This window comes from Notolabrus celidotus, chromosome 6 (assembly GCF_009762535.1).
Source record: "Notolabrus celidotus isolate fNotCel1 chromosome 6, fNotCel1.pri, whole genome shotgun sequence".
Taxonomy (NCBI): domain Eukaryota; kingdom Metazoa; phylum Chordata; class Actinopteri; order Labriformes; family Labridae; genus Notolabrus; species Notolabrus celidotus.
This window is the reverse complement of record NC_048277.1, coordinates 25,349,208-25,370,768: the sequence shown is the minus strand read 5'-3', so window position 1 is coordinate 25,370,768 and position 21,561 is coordinate 25,349,208. Positions and strand designations below refer to the sequence as shown.

Sequence of the window (21,561 nt, the reverse complement as noted above, 5' to 3'; positions counted from 1 at the left end):
ACAGTGATTGTCTGGAAAAAAAGAGGCTTAAAAGAATGCCAGTTCATGCAAGAACTAGGGCAGACTTATGATGCTAATTTTGTTATTTTTTTAAGTTATATTTTTTGGCCTTTGTGCCTTTATTTTATAGGACAGCTGAAGAGAGGCAGGAAATGTGGGGAGTAGAGAGCGAGGGAAGACATGAAGGAAATGGTCGACCGGCCGGGAATCGAACCGGCGACCCCTGCGATGAGGACTGTAGCTGTGGCGGATGCTCGTACCACTCCACGTCTTTGTTTCAGTCTCTGCAGTTTCTTCGCCATATCTCCGGTTCTTTCGTAGCAGCTAAGCTAGTTACAGCTGTCGAGGAGTGTGGAATAAAGTCTCCGTTCCCGGGTTTTGGCACCAAAATGTGGGAACTCAGTTGTAACTTCTAGAAAGACGACGTACATCACTTTGCATGTTTACTTGGTCTTTACTGGGAACTTTGCAGCGTTACATCGACAATGCATGGCATGAACAACTTCATGCTCTTTCATTCATTCTAAGTTAACTACGTCATTTTACGTCACTGTTTTACGGCACCTGAACAGCAACATAAATAGGGGTAATACTATCATCTTGTGGACTGGATGAAGAACTGTTTTTACCATCGGTAACATAAACTGGAGTAATTATCTGCGACCAACCATATATATTGTCACTACACAAAGTAAATAATATTATATCGTATCAATGAACTAAAGATACAACAGTAGCCTCTGTATGTGGGCTGCTTAGACCCCTAGGCCTCCAGCGCCCCATGATGCCAATTTTTAGATCATGTTTATAAATGAGGTAGAGTCATGAAACAATTGTGAAGCAGTAAATAAATATGGTGACACAGAGTGCAATGTCCTAAGATTTCAAGCTCAAAAAGTACATCTTAAAAACACTAACAGGAAGTAGAAAATGTGCATAATAATCAATGTTTTGGAATAATTTGTAGTTGTGACATTTTTAGCTTGTGTTTGCAATCTGTAGCTCTAAAGTTTTGTTCTGAGAAAGTCCAGTCAGCGAGCGCTTGGATGAGCTCCAGGAATCTATATTTGGGCTGGAGCTCTGTGCTGCTTTGACTAATGACTTACAAAAAGGCTGCACTGTGACGAAGAGCATCCACGTCTGACCTTGTGTTGTTAACTCGTTCAGCAGAGTCTTGTCTCCCTCTGGCTCATGTTTCAGCTCTGGAGGTCATTTACTGCTCAGGGAGGGATCACTGTAAGGTAAATTTGAACTTATCTCCAAAACATAAAGGCAGTACAGTATCCATCATCCCTGCTGCTTCTATTGTTATGATAATACAGTTGTTCCTCCAGAGATAGCAGAGATCCTGCTCCACTGATACCCTGAGGATATCCCTTCCTCTGGGGCTTGATGACCTTCTCTCCGTCATGTATTTTTGTTCCTGTACCCAGAATGGATCAGCCATGACTCCTGCTGGATGTCTAACCTCGTACCCCTCTGCAGAAGAACAAAAACCGAAGCTGAACTCAACTGCTGTTTATTGACTCTGTGTGCTTTCCTCAGAAGTTGTCCCAATGCCTGAGCATCAACAGGATCTGTGTGTTTTCAGTTTCCATTCTTTATGAGTTGTATTAATAGAGGCTGCAGCAGATGTCCCCATGAGTTCAGACAGGGAGTTTTGGAGTGTTTGAGTTTCAAGCCCTATCTTCTCGTCAATGAACGCCCCTCTATAACAATACAGTGCTGTTAAACGTTAGCTCAGGGACATGATGCCTTGAGTTTATCCTGCTGGCACTTGCCAAAACACAGCTTGCCTTATGTTTAAACAAAAGTAAGCCTTGGACGGAGGTCTGTGAGCTGGAAAGTGAACCAAAAGCAGAGTTTGGAAATATGCAGCGGAGTGATCCAGAAACTTTCCAAAGTCAGGAACAGAGAAAATAGAACTTGGTTGGAAAGCTGTTTTTTCTTTGGGCTGCTTTAACCCTAAAAATGAAGCAAAAAAAGTAATTTAATGCTAACGTACATAATGTCACTCCTCTTCAGCTGTATACAAGCTGAACATGCGGCTGTGGTCGTGTTTACAGAGGGACCTGTACAACCAAACAGTCCCTCCTTCTTCAGAAGCTTTCACGACAGGCTCTATGATTCTTGCCTCTTTGAATGGAAAGTTCCATGGAAACCACCCGGAGGAACTATTTTAGAACATCTTGCAGAGACCTACATGGAAACATGCCATAGTGTGCTGCGTAGCAGCACAGAAACCAGGTGAACACATGCTGAGTGCAAAAAAAGTGCCACAGAACACAGAAGCTGTGGCAGTCTTAGAGGAAACGTGATTTTTTTTCACTTTCAAGGACTTTATAGTTAAGTAGAATAGAAAAAGAAACTACAAGTCCTCCTCTTCACATGTTTCACTGTGAGCGACAGATCAGTGTAAGAGGAAACAGTAAATCCAGAGATTAGATAAATTGCAGTAAAACACCAAGAACGTCAGAAACATTCAGACTTTGGATGTGGTGGCAGTAGAACACAGTTTGAGGTTGTATTAGTGTTGCATGGCGTTTCCTCTAACTCCAGGGTGTATGTTTTCACTGGAACAAGCGTTCATGTAATCAGTGGACTGCACTGAAACTTCATCCAAACATTCAATCGACCATACTTCCAACAAGTATTAATAGACAACTTTCCTATGATCTACATTTAAGAAATGCTGTTTTAACATCCAATAATTCTCTTATGTTGATTTATTGTGACAAGTGTGGTGAAAAAGTTATGCTGCTGTCAGCGACAACTTATTATCTGTAAGGAAATCACAGTATGTAGCAGACAGTTGTAGCATGCAATCCTCGGTAAACACTGACACTTGCACATCTGCTTTCTCTGCCTCAGTCTGATGCTATTTAGCAGTTTCTTGCATGCTTTGTTTCAGAGGTGCTCTTTTTTTCATTCATCTTCCCAAATCCTGCATGTACTTCCTGTTTTTAAGGAACCTATAGACATCTGCTGCTTGTAGTTGAGTGCGTACGTGCATTTGTGTGTGAGGTTGACTGAAATAACTCCTTGAACACAGTGCTGGATTTAGTACATACAGTACACTCGTCTTTCTCCCTTTAAATGCTACCCTGCAGCCACAGAAGCACTCAGCATATGTTGACCAAAGTACTTTTCAGCTTTCAATTATTGTCGAAACCACCACAACATGCACTGCTCTGGTAACACACACATGTAGAGTCAGCCATGTACACGCATGTAATGACGTCTCTGTGCATGTGTGTGGGTTTGGCGCCTGTATGATACCTTAGTATAATTATTTAAAGTGAAGCAAGTTAATTACAGAATGTGATGTGCTATCATACAGCCATCAGACTTGCAGTTTTAACTAGAGGTTGTTTTTTTTTTAACCATGATATGAAACAATAGAAGAGCAGATTCTAAAATGGGCAAAGCCGCAACCACAAGATCTTGAGCCTTGTTAATCACTTGATTTTAAATATAGAAGTTTTAACAGAACATAGAGAAAAGCAGTGGTGGACAAAGTACTCAGCTCCATTATTTATGTCAAAGTATAGATTCTCCTAGTGAAATATTACTCCAATACAAGTGAAAGTTGCTCTGTCAGATTATTACTTGAGTTAAAGTACTGGAGTACTTCCTTTTAAAAATACTTAAGTATTCAAAGTACTTCTTAAAAAATTTCAAAACGTATTTTTACAATACATAAATGCAGTCAAGAATACATAGGAGTACATTCTGTTACATTATGTTTAGAAACCATTAATTGAAATCTCTAAAAACTATTCCATGGAATAAAAACATCAACTAAGTTACTCCAAGTACAGACAGCTTAGTTTGAAATGTTCATCTGGAATGAAACAAACGTTACACAGCTCAACACGCTTTCTCAGGTTGGACAGTGAATGTTTGTTTGTTTGGGCAGAGTGGGAAACAGGGAGAACATTTCAAATGATACGTATCATTCTTCATTTCAAAAACCTCTAACACTGGCTGAAGATATGACCGTGGCTGCTCAGGTGGAGAATTATAGCCATCATTACCACCTCCAAATGAACTGCCTGATCTGAGTGAAATTTGCTCTGTGTTTGCTCCAAGTTCAAGTTCAACCAATAATTGCCTTCTGAATGTAGTGGAGTAAAAGTAATACTCAAGTAAAGTACAGATACTCAAAAAAATTACTTAAGTACTATACTCAAGTAAATGTGCTCTGTTACTGTCCACCACTGCAGAAAAGAGTGTCCTGTAGTTGGACATTAACTACTGATTTAAAGGCCAGAAGCCCCCCCAAAAATTGTAGATACGTGTCAGTGTGTATTTGTGGTTTATTTGAAAGAATCTGGGCAAAGTAAGAAACTTCTCCGATGTCCTACACATTGCTTTATTTATCTTTCGGATAATGAAACAGCCTGCATCCTGTGATAATATGCGTACACGTGATTTACTATATGAAGAGTCAGAGAGTCTGCAGCTACATGAGGAAGTGTTTTTCAAGTTGCAACTAGCAGCTGTATGTCAGTGCGTGTATGTAATTAAGTTTAACATGGTGGAGCTGCACTTGGAAAGCATTTGAAAAGTCCATGTGATATTAATATTCATAGTGTTTACTGCATTTCTGTATGAAGCAACAGTAGTTACTATGATGAGGAGATTTGGAATAACCACAGTGCATATATTCAGCTTTAATTAGAGGCAGCATTGCATTATATTCATCAGCAGCAGCAGTGGTGGGAGAGCTGCTGTGTCTTCTCTCAGCCTGGATGGGACCGAGTGATCAGATAGCTCTGGCTGCTTTGTGCTTGGCCCAGGAATCTTTAAGAGTTGGAGCCATTTCACAGAGCCCAGCTTCTGGCTTCATCTGCAGACCGAGCTCTGACTCCCTGCCTCCAGCCCAGATATCTCGGCCACATAATGGCTCCAGTTTATCTCCTCTCCAACCTTCCAATCGTCCATTTCAGTCCCTGCCTCCTCCTCCTCCGCCTCCTCCTCCTCCTCCATTCCCTCCTCATCTTCCTCCTGCTGCTGCTGGAGCTCTTCCCCTCCACATACCAAAGAGGGAAATCAATTAATCTCGCTACACATTGACTTGTCTTGGTCCCACTCTCTCTGGTGGCCTATTAAAAATAATCTTTTGAGGGAAGAAAAAGCAGCAGATTGAATTCAGAGAAGGCACTGTGAATCATTTTTGGCTTTCTGTGTTCATCTGTAAGAAAAACGGTTTAGCATGTGAACGAGGTCGTCCCCTGAGCTGCCTTTGTTTGCAGGCACACTCACTGTGGTGAAAGCAGAAATGTGAGAGCAGAGATCAGGGCCCTGCTTCTGTTATTCTATAACAAAAAAAATCCTCTCTGTGCCTTTTGTGTGCCGAGTTATTTGTGTTTTGACCCGAGTTCAACCAAAGACATGAATATAACTACAAACTGCTGCTACAAGTTGAACTCTTCCTGTGATTCTCATGTCTGTGTATGTCTGTTTTCTCCAGAGGAATCATCAGACACAGTGAAAGTGGCTTCCTACATCCTCATTGGAGTGGGCTCCCTGTCCATGGCCATGGGCTTCTTTGGCTGCATAGGAGCCATCTATGAAATCCGCTGTCTTCTGGGTCTGGTAAGCAGAAGTCACTTTAATTTGAAGTTTGGTTTCTACTCTTAAGAGGTACACATGGGGTTAACCAGCTCTCACCTCTGCTAGATAAGGCAGTTTAAAAATACTCCAGCAAGTAAAACCTCATGTTTGATTGAACATCTGACTACCATCGGTCATATGACAGAAAATAACTAGGCTTGAGTCTGTAATAAAGGCAGAAATATCCCAAATATAACCTCTTCTCTGCAGTGTTTGCTTCTCTTGTTACATGTAGATTATGTTTCTATCAGTGGGATCATGACAGAGATCCCAAGCTAGGCTCTGAGCCCACGAGAGATTCCTACTGACAGCACAGCCCTTTCTCATTCCTGCTTATTTGCCAGTGAGAGGTTCGCAGCATGTGTGGATTTGCAGAGAGGCGGAGGTGGTGGAGAGGTTGGGGGTAAGACCTGGTTGTAGGGGGGGGGGGGGGGGGGGTTACTACAAGAATGGGGATGGGTTCATGACCTCTACAGTGTTAAACCTGCAAGGCGTTAACCGAAGAGCTGCTGTGACCTACTTCTACTCATGACAGTGACCAGCTGGAGAACAACCCCCCCATTATCACACACACACACACACACACACACACACACACACACACACACACACACACACACACACACACACACACACACAATGTTTACTCTCAAGCAGGACATAGTACATGAGGCAGGAAGGATCTTTAATGGCTCACATTTCATTAGGATGCATCACTAAACAAAGATTAATAAGAACTTTAAACGGAGAGTGTCTGATCTTCTCTACATTTCTCATATTCTGGGATGTTTGGTTTCATTTTGAAGAAAGCAGAAAAAAGGTTCCGACACTTTATTGAATCATCATCTTCGTATTTGAATCGATAAAGTGATCTTGTCGGCACAGCTAGCTGCTACCTTTGTCTGTCAACTGTTTGCTTTCAAACTGGTAGTGTGTGTGGTGAGCTTTTGGAGCTTGTATCTATGGAATACAGCTGTCTGCTGCAGAATGAAAAAGACAGTGACAGTGAACAAAAACAGTGAGCTTGCAGGCCTCACTGTAAAAGCACCACTTCATGTTTTTTTTTCACATTGTGCTTTGATAAATGTAATAACAGTTGCTTTAAAGTTTCATTTGTAAAAGGAGATGAATCATTTCCGGTAGAATTGTCAGTCGTACATGAACATACTTTATGTTCAGCATAGACTTAGCATGTTTGACAAAGGTCAGAGGAGGGTAAACAAACAAAGACACTGTTATTCAAACTAACAAGAAAAAGACAAACACACACTGTTTCCCCAAGACTGAATATGTGTCCATCATTCAAGTATTTTAAATCTAGCTATTAGTAGGGATGCACCGATCCTACTTTTTAGGTCTTGATACCGATATCGATACCTGGGCTTTGGTATCTGCCGATACCGATACTAGCCGATCCGATCCTGGTATTGATTTAACATCTCTATTCCTTAATGTGAGGATAGAATCATGTTTTGGCAACTTCAGTCTTTTCTGACTTGATGGTGAACTGTACCTGGGTTCCAAGTGCTGAATCAGAGGCTGGAATCCCTCAATTTCAAGGATCCAGAATAATTAAATCCAATAAACCGTCAGTTTTTTCACACTTTGAATCCATTAATAGAAGGTTTCTTGCTTCTTTGCAGTAGGCTACAGCTGACGTAAACTTCTTCCTTTGGGCTCCCATTATTTTTTTAAGCGCGATTGCCATCCATCGAAAGATTAGCGCTGCACATGTTGCAAGTTTCCAGCAAGTTGTTAGCAAAAGAAGCATGCACCTAAACTGCAGAGCCTCTGTAGTTATCCTCCATCATGCTCCACCAGGCAAAAACAGGCAGAGACCAGACGGCGCTGATGACATAGGAGACACACATGGCTGTTTTAAACACAGAAAAGCATAGAACTGAGATGAATAGATCTGCCATATGGATCAGCACTATATATCGGCCCCTTGTCACCGATATCTGATCTAGCTTTTTTAGCCCGATCTAGCCGATATCCGATACCAGGATACAGACAGCCAAGCTGTGTATGGGCCTCATATGAGCGTGCATTGGTCAAGTTTGTCAAGCAAGCAATAAGTCACTCTTTCATAAGCAGCAAGTTGAGCCATGGTTGTTCTCATTCTTCATAAGGAGTTGGGTGTTTCCTTCTCCAGTGTCTCAATAATATCCGTTTGGCTGTTGTGAAAGCCCGGATGATCCATCTTTTTTCCCAAGGAGACAGGCCTGAGTCTTTGAGTTCAGAAGTAGAGCCTAGAAAAGTCAGTTTAGCAGAACTTGATGAATTTGTCGTATTGTCAGTCTTAAAATGTTTTGATTGTAATGATTTCTGTCGTGACATTTTGCTCTCATCCCCTGCAGTACTTCACCTGCCTCCTGCTCATCCTCATCGCCCAGGTCACTGCTGGAGTTCTCATTTACTTCCAAAGAGATCGGGTAAGACAGAAACTACTTTCTTCCATCAGTGTTCTCCATCTCGCTTCCCTTTTCCTTCACCTCACACCAACATCGTTTTCCACTTTGTATTTTTACTCTCCTTAGTTTTTTCCCCTTTTCACTTTCTGTCCTTATTTAATCTGCTTTCACCTGTAAACCCCCCTTCTTCAATCCACCCCCCCCCCCCCCTGCACCCTGTGATGAACACATCTCAACAAATGGAAAGTGACAGGATGTTGGTTTGTGAATGATCCCATTTGACGTGGGATACTGGTAGAAGAAAGATGAAGCAGGTGGACTAAAGGAGATGTGTGACTACCACAGAGGAAGTAGCAAACAGGCTCATCAACTGATATTTCCACCATCATCTCAGTCCCCCCCCCCTGTGGGTGTTTTTCGGTTTCAGTGTGCTCCAAGGAGAGAGAAAACAGATCCGTGGTGAATAAGTTTAGCTAAAGCTGCTGTCGAACAGAAATTAAATTAGTATGTGTAATACTATCTCAACTAAGAGTGTAATTATCACCCGAGGGACAGAAATCATTTTCTATAGAAGTCTTTGATGAAACAGTGCCCCCTACAGGCAGGATCCACAGCTCTGCAGAGGAGATGAAACATGTTTATGTCCTTACTCTTGAGTTCAGAGAAAGAAAACACCTTAGTGCACTTTTACTTTGAACAACAGACAGACAGGCAGGCAGACAGGCATGCAGGCAGGCAGACAGACAGACAGACAGACAGATAGACAGACAGACAGACAGATAGACAGACAGACAGACAGACAGACAGACAGACAGACAGACAGACAGACAGACAGACAGACAGACAGACAGACAGACAGGTAAATAATGAATTCCCTGAGGTTCACTTCAGTCATTAACTCTGAGAACAAGTTAAACAGGTCATATTTCATCACCGCTCTGTGTCAACTGTGTGTTGATGAATTTTAATATTTGAAGTAAACTGAAAGCTGAGTCATACTTGTGTTCCAGAAAACTCTCATACTTTTTTTTTACTAATTTGAATTTAAAAACTGAATTTCTGATTCAAATGGATAGATTTTCATAAAGCCAAAAACTGACAGCATATCAACTTCGTCTTGGAATCTCAGATGATCACAACAATAACCATTTTTACAATGACTGCTAGAGGCTTATATTTTCTAGCTCTTCCCCAGTCTGGTAAGAGCTGAAGAAGCCTTTCGGAGGAGAGGTGAAATGTCTCCAAGAATTTCTACCAGTCCAGTTGCCTTACGGATCAAGCTTTGGAATAACCATTTTAACTTTTTTTTTTAAATCCTCTTTAACTGTAAACTTTATATTTATGGTTTGTGGACATGGCTGGACATCTGACGGCGTCACATCGCGACTTTTGAAACACTGATTGACATTTTTCAACTCTTTCTGAAATTCTTTAATCCAAACAGGAAGTGTAAAATCAAGAAAATTATTGATATATTTATGACAATGAAAATTATAGTAGTATACCCCTAACGGGATTTGTAACTATATATATATAGTTACAAAAATCAAGCTGAAAACTCCAAGTTCAGAAAGGTTTATGTTTCATTTATACTCTGAAATATTTTCTACTGGAATACGGATCAAATCCATAAGAATACTAACTTAACTTCTCGGTCTTTCCATGTGTGTTTGTGTAGGAGGAGTGTTGTAAATGGACACTACAACCTCTAGGACCAGTTTGATTCCTGAATATGCTCCCTCCCTCCGAGAACACAATAAAACCCTTTCCCTTGATAATATCACTTTAAAGGACTTAGGATAGGTGGAGGCTGTTGGTGACCTTTCAGCTGTTAGCCCTGCAGCCTTTTTGTTCTGTGTGTTCATATAAGTGCATGTGTGTCTGTGTGTGTGTATATACTCTGCAGCCTGTAGACATGCTCCCTGTGTTTAGGACTCACCACAGAGCAGGGTGGTGCCCTTTCCCAGAATAGGGTGAGGCTCTCACTCATCTCCTACGGAGCTCTGAAGATGCATCGCTGCAGCAGCTCTGTGGTTATTGCACACATAAACACAGAGACATGCTGCTGTTACGCTGTATTTGTGCAATGTTTCAGCACAGCCTGAGACTTCACAGGCCTATACCACCCTGAGTGTTCCCCTACCAAACATTGAGTTCAGACGGTCAGCGTGAACTAGACAAAGATTTACTGAATGTTTTCTTTATCTCTACCCTTCAGCAAAGACTGATTCCCATGAAGGAAGTCTATTGACTCCTTTTTAGCATGAAAAAAACATGCACCTTCTTCCTAATCATGCACAGCTATTTAAAGCATTCCTATCATTTTGATTCATGTGTAAATCAAAGATCCACACTGGTGTCATGCAGAAATTACAGCATTGTGATCTTGTATTCTTGTCTCCCTCAGTTGAAATTCGAGATGTCCAACATCATAAAAGGAATGATCATCAACTACACTGGAGAGAACAGGACCACAGAGCACACCTGGGACTACATTCAGAGGACGGTGAGTACAGACACACAGAAACATGTTTCATATTCTTAACCAGCATCCTGTCTTTTAATATTCCTCTGCACTGACAATTAAAGTGTATGCGCTACATATACTGTATGCACATAGTCTATTTAAGTAAAGTGACAGTGCCAGCATATGACACAGCAACTTTGTCATAAGACTGCAAAACATACATGCAGTATATGGAGCAGCAGCAGGAGGTTGTTTTTACAGAGTTGTAACATGAAGTGACTCTCACAGTGATATGTGTGTCTATTTTTAGGACAGGTGTCTCCAGTGTGAAGCTCTTCGACCTCAGACACTACTCATATTTTCTTTGCATTGTATTTCAGAAAGTGTGTAGCTGTGTTGACAGAGTTAGGAGAAGGACAACAAACTTTCCCCCAAACACGGGTGTTGTTGTCTACATTTTTAGAAATACCAATACAAACTTATCAAAGTTTTGTGTTCTTGAAATGAAATAAAAACATAGTATTTTTTATTCCACAAAACAAGTTTGACCTAGGCTTAGAAACGCTTGATCCAACAGCTTTAAACCAATAATATCCTTAAATCCAATCATCAGTCTTCAAGTCTTATCAGCACAGAGCTGATATTCATGATGCAGGTCGTCAGCTAATAAGTATTCTGTAGGTGTGTGTGTGCAACCTCAACCATGCAAGACATACATGATATCCACACAATGTAACTTTATCATGACACATACACACTTTTCAACCTTTACCTTCACTTTCTCTCTGCTTTTATATCGATGTTGCAATACACACACTCGATGAAGTAGTTTATTTTTAGCATGACATAGACAGAATCATCCTCTGTCTGCAGCCTGTGAGCAGTTGGTTAAACCAAATAAAGTGTCTATATCTCCTTATGAATGCACCAAACCAGTGTTCATTTTGGCGGCTATTTTAGATTTGGTCTTAGACTTAGTCTTCAGACGAAAATGCCTGTTAGTATTTGTCACATTTTAGTCTTTTCAGCCCTCTAAATTTTTATTCTAGTTTAAGTCGGCGGAAACTCAAAAAATGTTAGTCTTCACTCTTTAAATAATTCATGTAGTAGATCAGATATTGGTAACAGGGTTATACCAAGTGTTAAAATCGTCAACACTCCTTTAACCTTTTTGTTTGTGTAACATCTTAAGTTAAATAATTCAGCCTGGCCCTGCTAAAATGTAAAAGAAAACATTCTTGATGTGACCACTGTGACTGTATTTTGATTCTCTTGACTCAGAAAAATGCCGTTAAAGGACTATATTGCACATTTACGACAGTCCTTGAATGTACCTGCAGTGACAGGCGCACTGGACAGACAGTCAGTTCACGGCACTCTGAAATGCAGCTGCATCTTTGATGACTAGGAGTTGATCAAAACTTACTAAATGTGTCTGATGTATCACCAAACTGAGCTTTTTACGGTGATAGCGGCAAAAACGTCAAACATCAAATATTAAACAGACGTCCCCCGGTTGTGTCTTTGTCACTGAAGCACACCAGGAGGTAAAAATGCATGGAGGTGAGGAGAGCTGGTTCATAAAGCACACCTGCTGCAGGTAGAGACCAAGCGAACACTGCTCCCCTCAGATAATAACTCAGCCTGTCACAGGAATGCATCACTTTTATTTCCAAAGATTAGACGCACAGCGGGGGAAAACATGGATTTAGATTTTTTTTCGTCTTGTCATCGTCTCGTCAACAAAATCAAAACATATTTTCGTCAGAGTTTTTATTATCAGTGAAGCACTTTAGCTTGTCATAGTCTCGTTTTCGTCATGAAAAAGTCAGTCGTTGACAAACATTTATCGTCATAATTTCGTTAACAAAATTAACCCTGCGCCAAACTCCTCATTATTGTAACTGTATTCTGCATGTTGTTTGGCATTGCCGGCTTTGCAGCCTTCTTGCCTGAGTTTTGATGACCAGTGTAGTTTTTGATCTCTCTAACTATCAGTTACATTTGAGGCTGATGTAGTCTTGTTTGTGATAGAGGCTACACTTTAGGCATGACTGTAATCCATCATGGGATAGAAGTTGAAAAAGTTGCAACACAGTAAGCCTTAGTCGCCTAGCAGCTGTCAAACCATTCAGCTAGAGAGAAAAAAAGAGGATTTTTTTTCATTTTATTTTTAGATATGAAAGCACATGTTTCATGCTGTTCAGAGACAAAGACAAGATAATTAATACAAGAGAAATGCTGCAAACTTCTGGATGAAAAATCTACAGATTCTGTCCATTCAACCTATGAGAATTAAATGTAATCAAATCTCTTTCTGTAAAAGTGAGCCTAAAACATATCCATACCCTGAGGAGCTGCATATTACTGTTCACTCTTCAAACTCCAAGTCTCAACTCTTTGAGGGAAACTAAATTCCATTAGCTTCTATTGTTTTGGGAAACAGAAGTTTCAGTGAAGATTATCTCAAATTCTCAGCCCATAAAAGTGAAAATACTTTCACAATCAGACACTCAGAGGGTTTTTGAGAACATGATTGTTTTTCTGTGCTTTTAAAGTCACTGACTCATTAATCTAATCAGGGCATTGCAAAATAAAAGTCTGAAGTAAGCTGGAGTTGAATTGTTCCGTGCTCTTATCGAGTGTATGCATATTCTTCATTATCTGCTTCCTCCTCCACTCTCTCTCTCTCTTTCCTGCCAAACCTCTCTGCCAAGAAGAGATTGGTCTCAAACAGCACAAAAGAAACACTCTCTCTCTGAGCCAATGGAATTTCTAGTTATTCCTGCATCTTGTGTTTTTAAATCATTTGTTCAACTTTCAGTTTTCTTCTGCTCTTCCTCTCCACCTCCTATCCATTTTTCTAACACCCTCCTGTCTTTTATATCACCAGATGAAATGCTGTGGGTGGACTGGTCCAGGAAACTGGACTGAGAACAACCTGATCAAGAACAGCACCCTGTACCTCTACTCCTGCTCCTGTCGTAATGATTCCCTGCCGGGCTCAGAGATCAAGGAAGTTGGCCTTTGTGAACACCTGTCCACAGATTTACCCATTCATGAAACGGTACAGAGCACTTAAATCTACGATTCTGTCTCATCACTTAGAATGATGTCTCTCTTTTCTCTCTTGCATTTATGATTTTTGTGCTCACTCACTCTTCAGGCTCCATGTAACACTGCTGTTCAGTGCAGCTGCAGCTTCAACATCACAAGGCTGATTTATACTTATGCGTCTCTCCTACGCAGCAGGGTCTGACTCGGACATGAGCCCCACATACTTATGCGTCGATGTGTCTGTGTCGCACCGCAATTCTCCACCGAAACACTTGAGGGCAGTGTGGTCTCTCTGATAGCCGGCCGCCTGCTTCTGGTCCCGCTACGATCTCTGTTTACTTTTCCACAGCGATTCAGATCGTGTTATGTTAATCTACAGCTGATACATGTTGCTGTTTATCATACAGACATGATTACATGAAGAATAGAGAGGAGGAGATGAAGTACAGGGGGAGTTACATTTCGGAGGAGGTGCACATCAGCTACGTGCATAGGCCTCGGCGTAGGTACGGGAGCTCCGCAGACCCCCGGCGTAGCCTAAGCCGTTGATTCAACGCAGAAGTATAAATCAGCCTTCAGCCTCACTGTGCTTTAAGGGACTTTTCCCTTCAATCCAGGTTTTTTCTCGACTGTCCCTGCTGTAAATTGATGATCAAGCACACTTCACAACTCAGACCTTTTGAATATCACTTTAATAATCTGTTTCTGATTCTCATCCTTTTGATGTCCTAACTTTTTACTTGTTTTGAATAAGTGATAATGCATAGTGAACAGGTGGTTATGGGAATTAGAATCCCTGCAGGGGGAACAGGACCCCGGTGAGAAGTGAAGTGGTCTTGTCTCACCCTTCATTTAGCTCTTTATCTTGCATTTAGCTCTGCAGTTGACTCACCTTTAAACATAAATGAGGACAAAGATACAACTTTTAACATTACCGCTACCCCTCGTGGTTTAAGTTACTTTAAAGCGATCTGCAACTTAGAGATTCTCTCACCAGCTCTGCTGCTGTTGCTTGGATTGCAGGAGAGGATCTAATACTAAAGTATTCTCCTGGTTGTTCAGCTTAACAATTTAGAATGCTAATTGAAAGTACCGTTTTTGCAACAATGTTAATCATTCTGATATTAACGGAGAACAGTTCTGCCTCAGTATGTACAAGAAGTAGTGTAATGTGCTGGATAAGCTGCAACATCCTATCAAGTAAAAATAAACTTGATTTAGTAAAATTGGTCATCTATCAATTGGTGGTACAGTGGGTAGTGCTGTTGCCTCACAGCTAGAAGGTTCCTGGTTTGAATCCCTGGCCGGGCGGGTGCCTTTCTGTGTGGAGTTTGCATGTTCTCCCTGTGTATGCGTGGGTTCTCTCCAGGTCCTTGGCTTCCTCCCACAGTCCAAAAACATGTTTACCAGGTTGATTGATCACTCTAAATTGCCCGTAGGTGTGAGTGTGGGTGTGAATGGTTGTCTGTCTCTCCGTGTTAGCCCTGTTATAGGTTGGCGACCTGTCCAGGGTGTACCCTGCCTTCCGCCCGAAGCCAGCTGGGATAGGCTCCAGTCCCCTGTGACCCCTAACGGGATAAGCGGTCAAGATAATGGATGGATGGATTAATTGAAGGCGAAAGTCCTGTTTTTAAAATTCTGTTGTGATAAAAAATATTTCAGTGTTTTCTTAAAGCTGGGGTTGGTAGTCAGATTTAGATTCACTTTTTGTTATATTGGTTAAAATTATCTTTATGTCCCGATGGCAATCAATACATAATGTGTTCTTAAAAAAGAGCGAAAAAAAGCCGCTATCTACAGCCGGAGTAAACCTGGGAAAACACCAAGCAATCCCTGCCACCAGGAGCCAAATTATGAAACCAATCACATCCCGTCCTGCCGTTCTGCCCGCCTCCTGCACGTACATTTAATGTTTGTTTGTGTTTTTAACTTTCACTATGATAATGTTTTGGTGTTTTCGACATAGTGCAAAACACAAACGATGTGCTGTGGACCGGTTTTGAATCAGTCACGATCATATGGACGCGAAGCAGCGGCGCTCATGCATGTGAGCGGGGGCGTCGTTTAGGAGGAGCTCCAGGGGGAAGGGGGGAGGGGTTAGACGGAGTCCTGAGAACATGCTACATTCAAATTCATGTTAGCTTTCCGTGACTACCAACCATAGCTTTAAAGTACCAAAAATTAAACATGAATGAAAATGGCAGGCACCCATGGAATCATGAAAGTATAGTTTTAAGTTATGAAGAGATGGATAGTTATTTTGGGAAAAATCCATTTGCTGTAAATGATCATATGCATGTTACACATCATTATTCTAAAGCTATGAAATCAGTATAGATTCTCCCCTGAAATGTAGTCAGAGGATTTGAACTCATGTACTCAAAAATATTCTTACTCTATCAAAGAAACATGTGCAGTGCAGTTTTTCTATAAGTTATGCAAACTACAGCACTCCTCTTATGTTACATAATGTGATCAGAAGTGCCACCCAGTCATACTGAGGTTCACACAGATCTTTGGATGTTAGTGAAAGTGAACAGACTGGAGTGGAGTCTACACTCTGCTCAGACTTACTTCAGCAGGGTGAACAGAGCTGCAGCACCCCTGCATTGTTCTCATATACGTTCCACCTTTCCTCATTACATAGCTCTGTTTGACTCATGTTCTGTCTCTCTGTCTGCCAGCTCTGTGTGGCACTGTGGCCGCTCTTTAATCAGCACAGTGAATACAAACTGAGGCGTATTGTTTGTGCTTCGTGATTTGATCAAACACGAGGAAAGCTCCATTGTTCTGCTGTTTGGTCAGCGTGTTTCAGAAACTTCTCTCTCTCTCTCTTTCTCTCTGTACCCTTTTCTTCAGCCTGGCTCAGCTCAGCCGTGTTATTCTTCCCCTCACTGATTCAGTCCAAAGCCAACAGTTGTGTTTTGAAAAGGCTCTGTTCATGTCCGGCCAGGATCACGTACACATTCATCTCTCCTCTGCGTGTCGAACTGCTAACCCCCTCTTTCCGTGTCTTTCTTAACCTCTGCTTCTTCTCTCCTCCAGGGCTGTATGACCAGCGTGGAGAAGTGGCTCATGGACAACTTTGGAGTTATTCTGGGAATCTGTGTTGGAGTGGCAGTCATCGAGGTATCTCTCTCTCCCCCACACTAGCATTAGAAAGGAAATTTGGGTCTTTTCTTTACAACCATCCATGCTTGAAATTCATTCTTACTTAATTCAAATCTACATGAGGTTTCAGCAGTCTGCGCTTGAGTGCTAATTTGCAAAAAAACAGCTCGTTAGGATTCATACTGAGAGGTAGATAAGACAAAAGATTCTGATTTAATGCTTTAGGTTAAATTGAAGCCTGGCTCTCTTTATAACCACTGAACACTTTACTTTGTAAACCTCAGATAAAACAAAAGCTATAGTTATATTTCAGTAAGTTAACCCAAGAGGCACTATAATCAGAATCAGAAACAGAAACACTTGTGTATCCCGAGGGGGGAATTCAGTTGTTACAGAATGATCTTAAATAAAGTATAAAAAATCTAATTATTAATAAAAGAAGGAATAAAATAAGATATAAATACGAATAAAATAGAATGATAATGAAGTATATACAGAAGCGCAGAATAGTTAGAGTTCACTATGTACAAAAGCATTCGGAATGAAGGTATTATATACAGCATGTTGAAGTGGCAGGGATATTGCACTGAGTATTGTTTGGTTATTGCACTGACTATAGGTTATTGTTCAGTGATCAGAGGGAGGAGTTGTACAGTCTGATGGCCCCAGGCAGGAATGACTTCATGTGGCGTTCTGTGGTGTATTTAGGGGGAATAAGTCTCACACTGAATGTGCTCCTGTGATTCACCAGCACGTTGTAGAGACAGCCCTAAACTAGGATAAAAGTCTCCTGGCTCTAGTATCATACCTAAAAGAAAGACAAAAAAAAGGTTTCATATTTGTTTCATGTTCCATATCTCATGGATTACCTTAAGATTTCCACACTTTTGAACAATGAATCATAGTGGTGACCTATTCTGGTGATGAAATAAATGTTCCCCCCTTCAAGCCGTATCATTGAACATGATGCTGTTCCAACCACAGACTGTCTAAAACATGGACTTAGTCTCAGTGACACCACCCAGAGGTTTCTCAAGAGGAATTTTGAAGCCCAGTGGTGGTTTATCTAGTTTATTTCCAATCCACCTTATTTATATAGCACATTTTAACAAAACAATACAGTTCACCAAAGTGCTGCAGAAACAAGTAAAATAAGTTAAAAAATACAGAACAAAACAATCTGTCTACAAATAAATTAATGATAAAATAATAAAACACTTAAGACACTCTAAAAATAATTTAAAACACATAGAAAATAGAAAATGTATTAAATAATCAACATCAACAGTATGCTTCAATGTAAATATGCAAACATTAGTACAATAGCTAAATTTCATATGTAGTCCAAAGGCAGGACCTTACATAAAAAAATGGGTGGAACTGAGGGGGTTGTTTGAACATCTGTCAGTGAAATCAGTCACAACCCTTATTGTAAAAATATTTGCATAACTCTTAGCCTCAATGTAATCAACACAAAGAGTAATAAAGAAGAACAAAAAAACACCAAGTAGGGGCGCTGGTGGCCTAGCGGTTAGAGGCCACAGTCCTCGTCGCAGAGGTCACCGGTTCGATTACCGGCCGGTTGACCATTTCCTGCATGTCTTTCCCTGCTCTCTACTCCCCACATTTCCTGTCTCTCTTCAGCTGTCCTATAAAATAAAGGCACAAAGACCAAAAATATAACTTAAAAAAAAAAACACCAAGTAGACTGTATGAGTAAAAAAAACAGTAATTAAGACCACAACAGTTTTTTGTTCAAGGCTGTAAGCATGTTTATTCATGCTGTAAAAAGGGACATTTTAATTAACATGTGGCTTTATGGAGATTACTTGGTGTTTAGAGACTGCCTCAAGTGGTCACTCAAGGAACTGCGGTTTTTGGGTCTATTAAATGCCAAAAAGAAGCAAAAGCCATACATATAAAAATGTCCTGAGACCCAGCATGTTGTTATCAATTTGTTTGTTAACTATATATCCAATATCTTTAGATATAGACTAATAAACTCAGGGAATCTTCACATAATGTGAACCGGAACCAAGTTGCAACCTCCTGTGTTGAATAATGAAGTGAATGCTGACCGATCTGTAAATCAAGCAAATGACATAAATAGAGAATGAAGCATAGATAGATAGATAGATAGATAGATAGATAGATAGATAGATAGATAGATTGATAGATACATAGATAGATGGATTGATAGATACCTGATAGGTACCTGAAAGGTCTTCACTTTTTCTTAACTGTGTGACTGAAAACGTAAATTAATTTACTTTTATTTTGGCTCTGTTTCTTTAAATCAGCTTGAAATGAACTTTAAGTTTCCATGCAAACCAGGACACTGTTGTAAAAGTGTTTAATGTCTTCAGCTTCATTCTCTGTATGTTCAAGTGGCTGCTTCACTCCTAACTTCACTCTCTGATTACTAAGTGCACTCCTCTGTTCCCTCCAGCTCCTCGGGATGATCCTCTCCATGTGTCTGTGCAAGAGTGTCGTACAGGAGGATTACACCAAAGTACCAAAGTACTGAAGACAGATCCAGCTTCACACCAGCACACAGATGGACCCACTCTTTTACTCTCTCTGTCTTTGTCTCAGTCCCCTGAGCGCGCACACACACACAAATTAAGACAGCTGTCTCCACCATTTGAGCTCCCCATGCCTTGACAGCTGTGTAGATTTTTCACACCCCATATGTCACACAAACACACAGTCAAACTTGACACACTTGTTGGACACGAGTCCCACAAGTTCCACTTGTTGTCTTTTCCTTCAGTGTTTTTAAGGAGATTTGTTTGTTAATTTTATTTGGTGGAAGCCTGAGAGTTTTGAGGTTTTATACTAATGCAAATGTACATTTACGTGTTGTTTTGTTTATGGATGACCTCAATGAAGCGTTTAACATCGTAGTAGAGAGAGCACTTTAGTGACATTTGGTGAGCAGAGAGCCAGAGCATGTTATAACTCTGGGGCTTGGAGATGAGAGGGAGACAGAGGGGTGTGGTGGGGTTTGGGTGGTAGCCGCTCTAAAGGGTTAATGCCACTTTGTGATCGTGCAGCTGGTATTTTGGGGTCTGAGGGTGGAGGAGAAACTGGGGCAGGGCTGCTGTGGTGGAGGTTTTGGCGTCTTTCATCAGCTCCATGTACCCAGTAGCCCTGATATTAACCTCTGTTTACACCCACCACCACCACCACCTCCTCCCTCCTGCTGATCGTCTCTAAATCACGTCTCTGTCCTCCTCCTCGGGTGTGTCTGACTGGTACCCAGTAGCTTCCCAAAATGACTAGTTATGCATGAAGTAAGTGTGTGTATGATGTGTTGAGTGAGTATTTTTATTCTTTTTATATTCTCATGCCATCTCTGTTTTGTTTTTTTAAATCTGTACATACGACTTTGGGAAGGGATTACGGCACCTTAGTGCTTTATCAGCGTTTCATTTTGGAAAGCTGTCACCCACATGCTCTTGTTTTAAGATTCCTACTGTTATTCATTTCCTGTCCGTTGTTTATGATGTACACAAAATGTCTGCCGCAGCAGCTCGTCAGCAATATCCAGGTCTGATTTGGAGAAATCCCCAAACCCTCAGAGTGAACATGTCATCACCTCAGCTACTATATTTTGATTTCTTACATTTTTTTAGCTCTGTTAACAGACGACCAAACCTTCCTCGTCCTTGTTCACCCTCATAGCAGTAGCATTTTGAAAATGGCAGCTGTGTGACCACAATGTATTTTCCCTTCTCTGCAGGATTGTTTTCCCAGAAGTCATTTAGTCTGGTTTATATTATCCGTAACAAGAGCAGAGAAGAACCTCAGTCCGACAGTGATTTCATATTTGTGAAGCATGCATAACCAGAAAAAGACATTTTAGAACTGAAGCTAAAATGTAGCTTTGAGTGTCCTCGTCCCACTTGTCCATCTTGTCATCTCAGTCCTCCCACTTCAGTTCAAACACACTATCATATCTGAATTTATGCTTAATTTAGCGGATACATTTGCACTTTTATGCGGGCTGGTTCGTTTTCCACGCCAGCTCACACCAGTCATTTCAAATCATGTTCATCAAGCTGCAATTACACAAGAGCGCTGAAACCTACCATTAGAGGAAAAAAAATACAGTTGTATCCGTCATAATTACACTCAGCCTCTTTTTTTTTTATGACCTGACAAATTGAAACGTCTATTTAACTTAATAAGAGATGAAGGCTTTTCATTGTGTGTTAAGAATATTTGTACACTTTTTACAAGAAGATAATGTCTTTGTTTAGTAGAAAAAATATTTGTGGACCTGTAAGCCATGTTTAAAACAAATGTTTTCTTTTTTATTAAAAACTATTAATAAATCTCAACCCATGAGAATCTGTTGTGCACACATTTAATGTTTTTTAAAACCCTTTTCAAAGGTTGACGAAGCAGTACTTGATTTATAGAAGTGTGTTTTCTGTCAGTTTTCATGTTGTGCCTTCAGCCACCAGCAGATGGCAGTATATATTCAAGTGTCACTCATAGAGGGACATGTGTGTTAAAAAGATGACAAAAAAGGGAAGGCTCTTCATCAATGGATTAATTATGTTTTAAAAACCTGATTTGTTGAAGCTGTAGGGTCTATTATGAGCTTCATGCAGATTTTTTAAAAATTACTTATTTCACTTCTTTTCCAGTTCTACACCTCCAATCTAATTCTTCTCTTCTACTCCGAGTGTGTATTTTCTTGTTAATTTAGTCTGACTACCCTGTGGCTGAACAGGACAAAGAGCTCCACATCCATTTGTTCACTTTGATAACAGAACCGTTCCTGCTGTAAACACAAAAGAGCTCCTCTCATGAAAACTCCACCGCGATGAGTCTTATCAGGAAGACGGCGCCCCATGATGTCATGTCATGCCAGAAGGTAAT

At 40.7% G+C, this 21,561-nt stretch overlaps 1 protein-coding gene across 1 annotated transcript in view; it reads left to right on the top strand.

Annotated features, from left to right (window-relative positions):
- The window catches only part of cd82b (CD82 molecule b), a 33,295-nt gene extending 12,281 nt beyond the window's left edge, over positions 1-21,014 (top strand). The window contains exons 4-9 of the mRNA XM_034686071.1: positions 5,477-5,601; positions 7,980-8,054; positions 10,441-10,539; positions 13,394-13,567; positions 16,603-16,686; positions 19,118-21,014. Of these exons, the coding sequence (XP_034541962.1) occupies positions 5,477-5,601; positions 7,980-8,054; positions 10,441-10,539; positions 13,394-13,567; positions 16,603-16,686; positions 19,118-19,195 (635 nt within the window). The 3' untranslated portion in view covers positions 19,196-21,014. The remainder of the gene's footprint in view (positions 1-5,476; positions 5,602-7,979; positions 8,055-10,440; positions 10,540-13,393; positions 13,568-16,602; positions 16,687-19,117) is intronic.
- Positions 21,015-21,561: the final 547 nt, after the last annotated feature.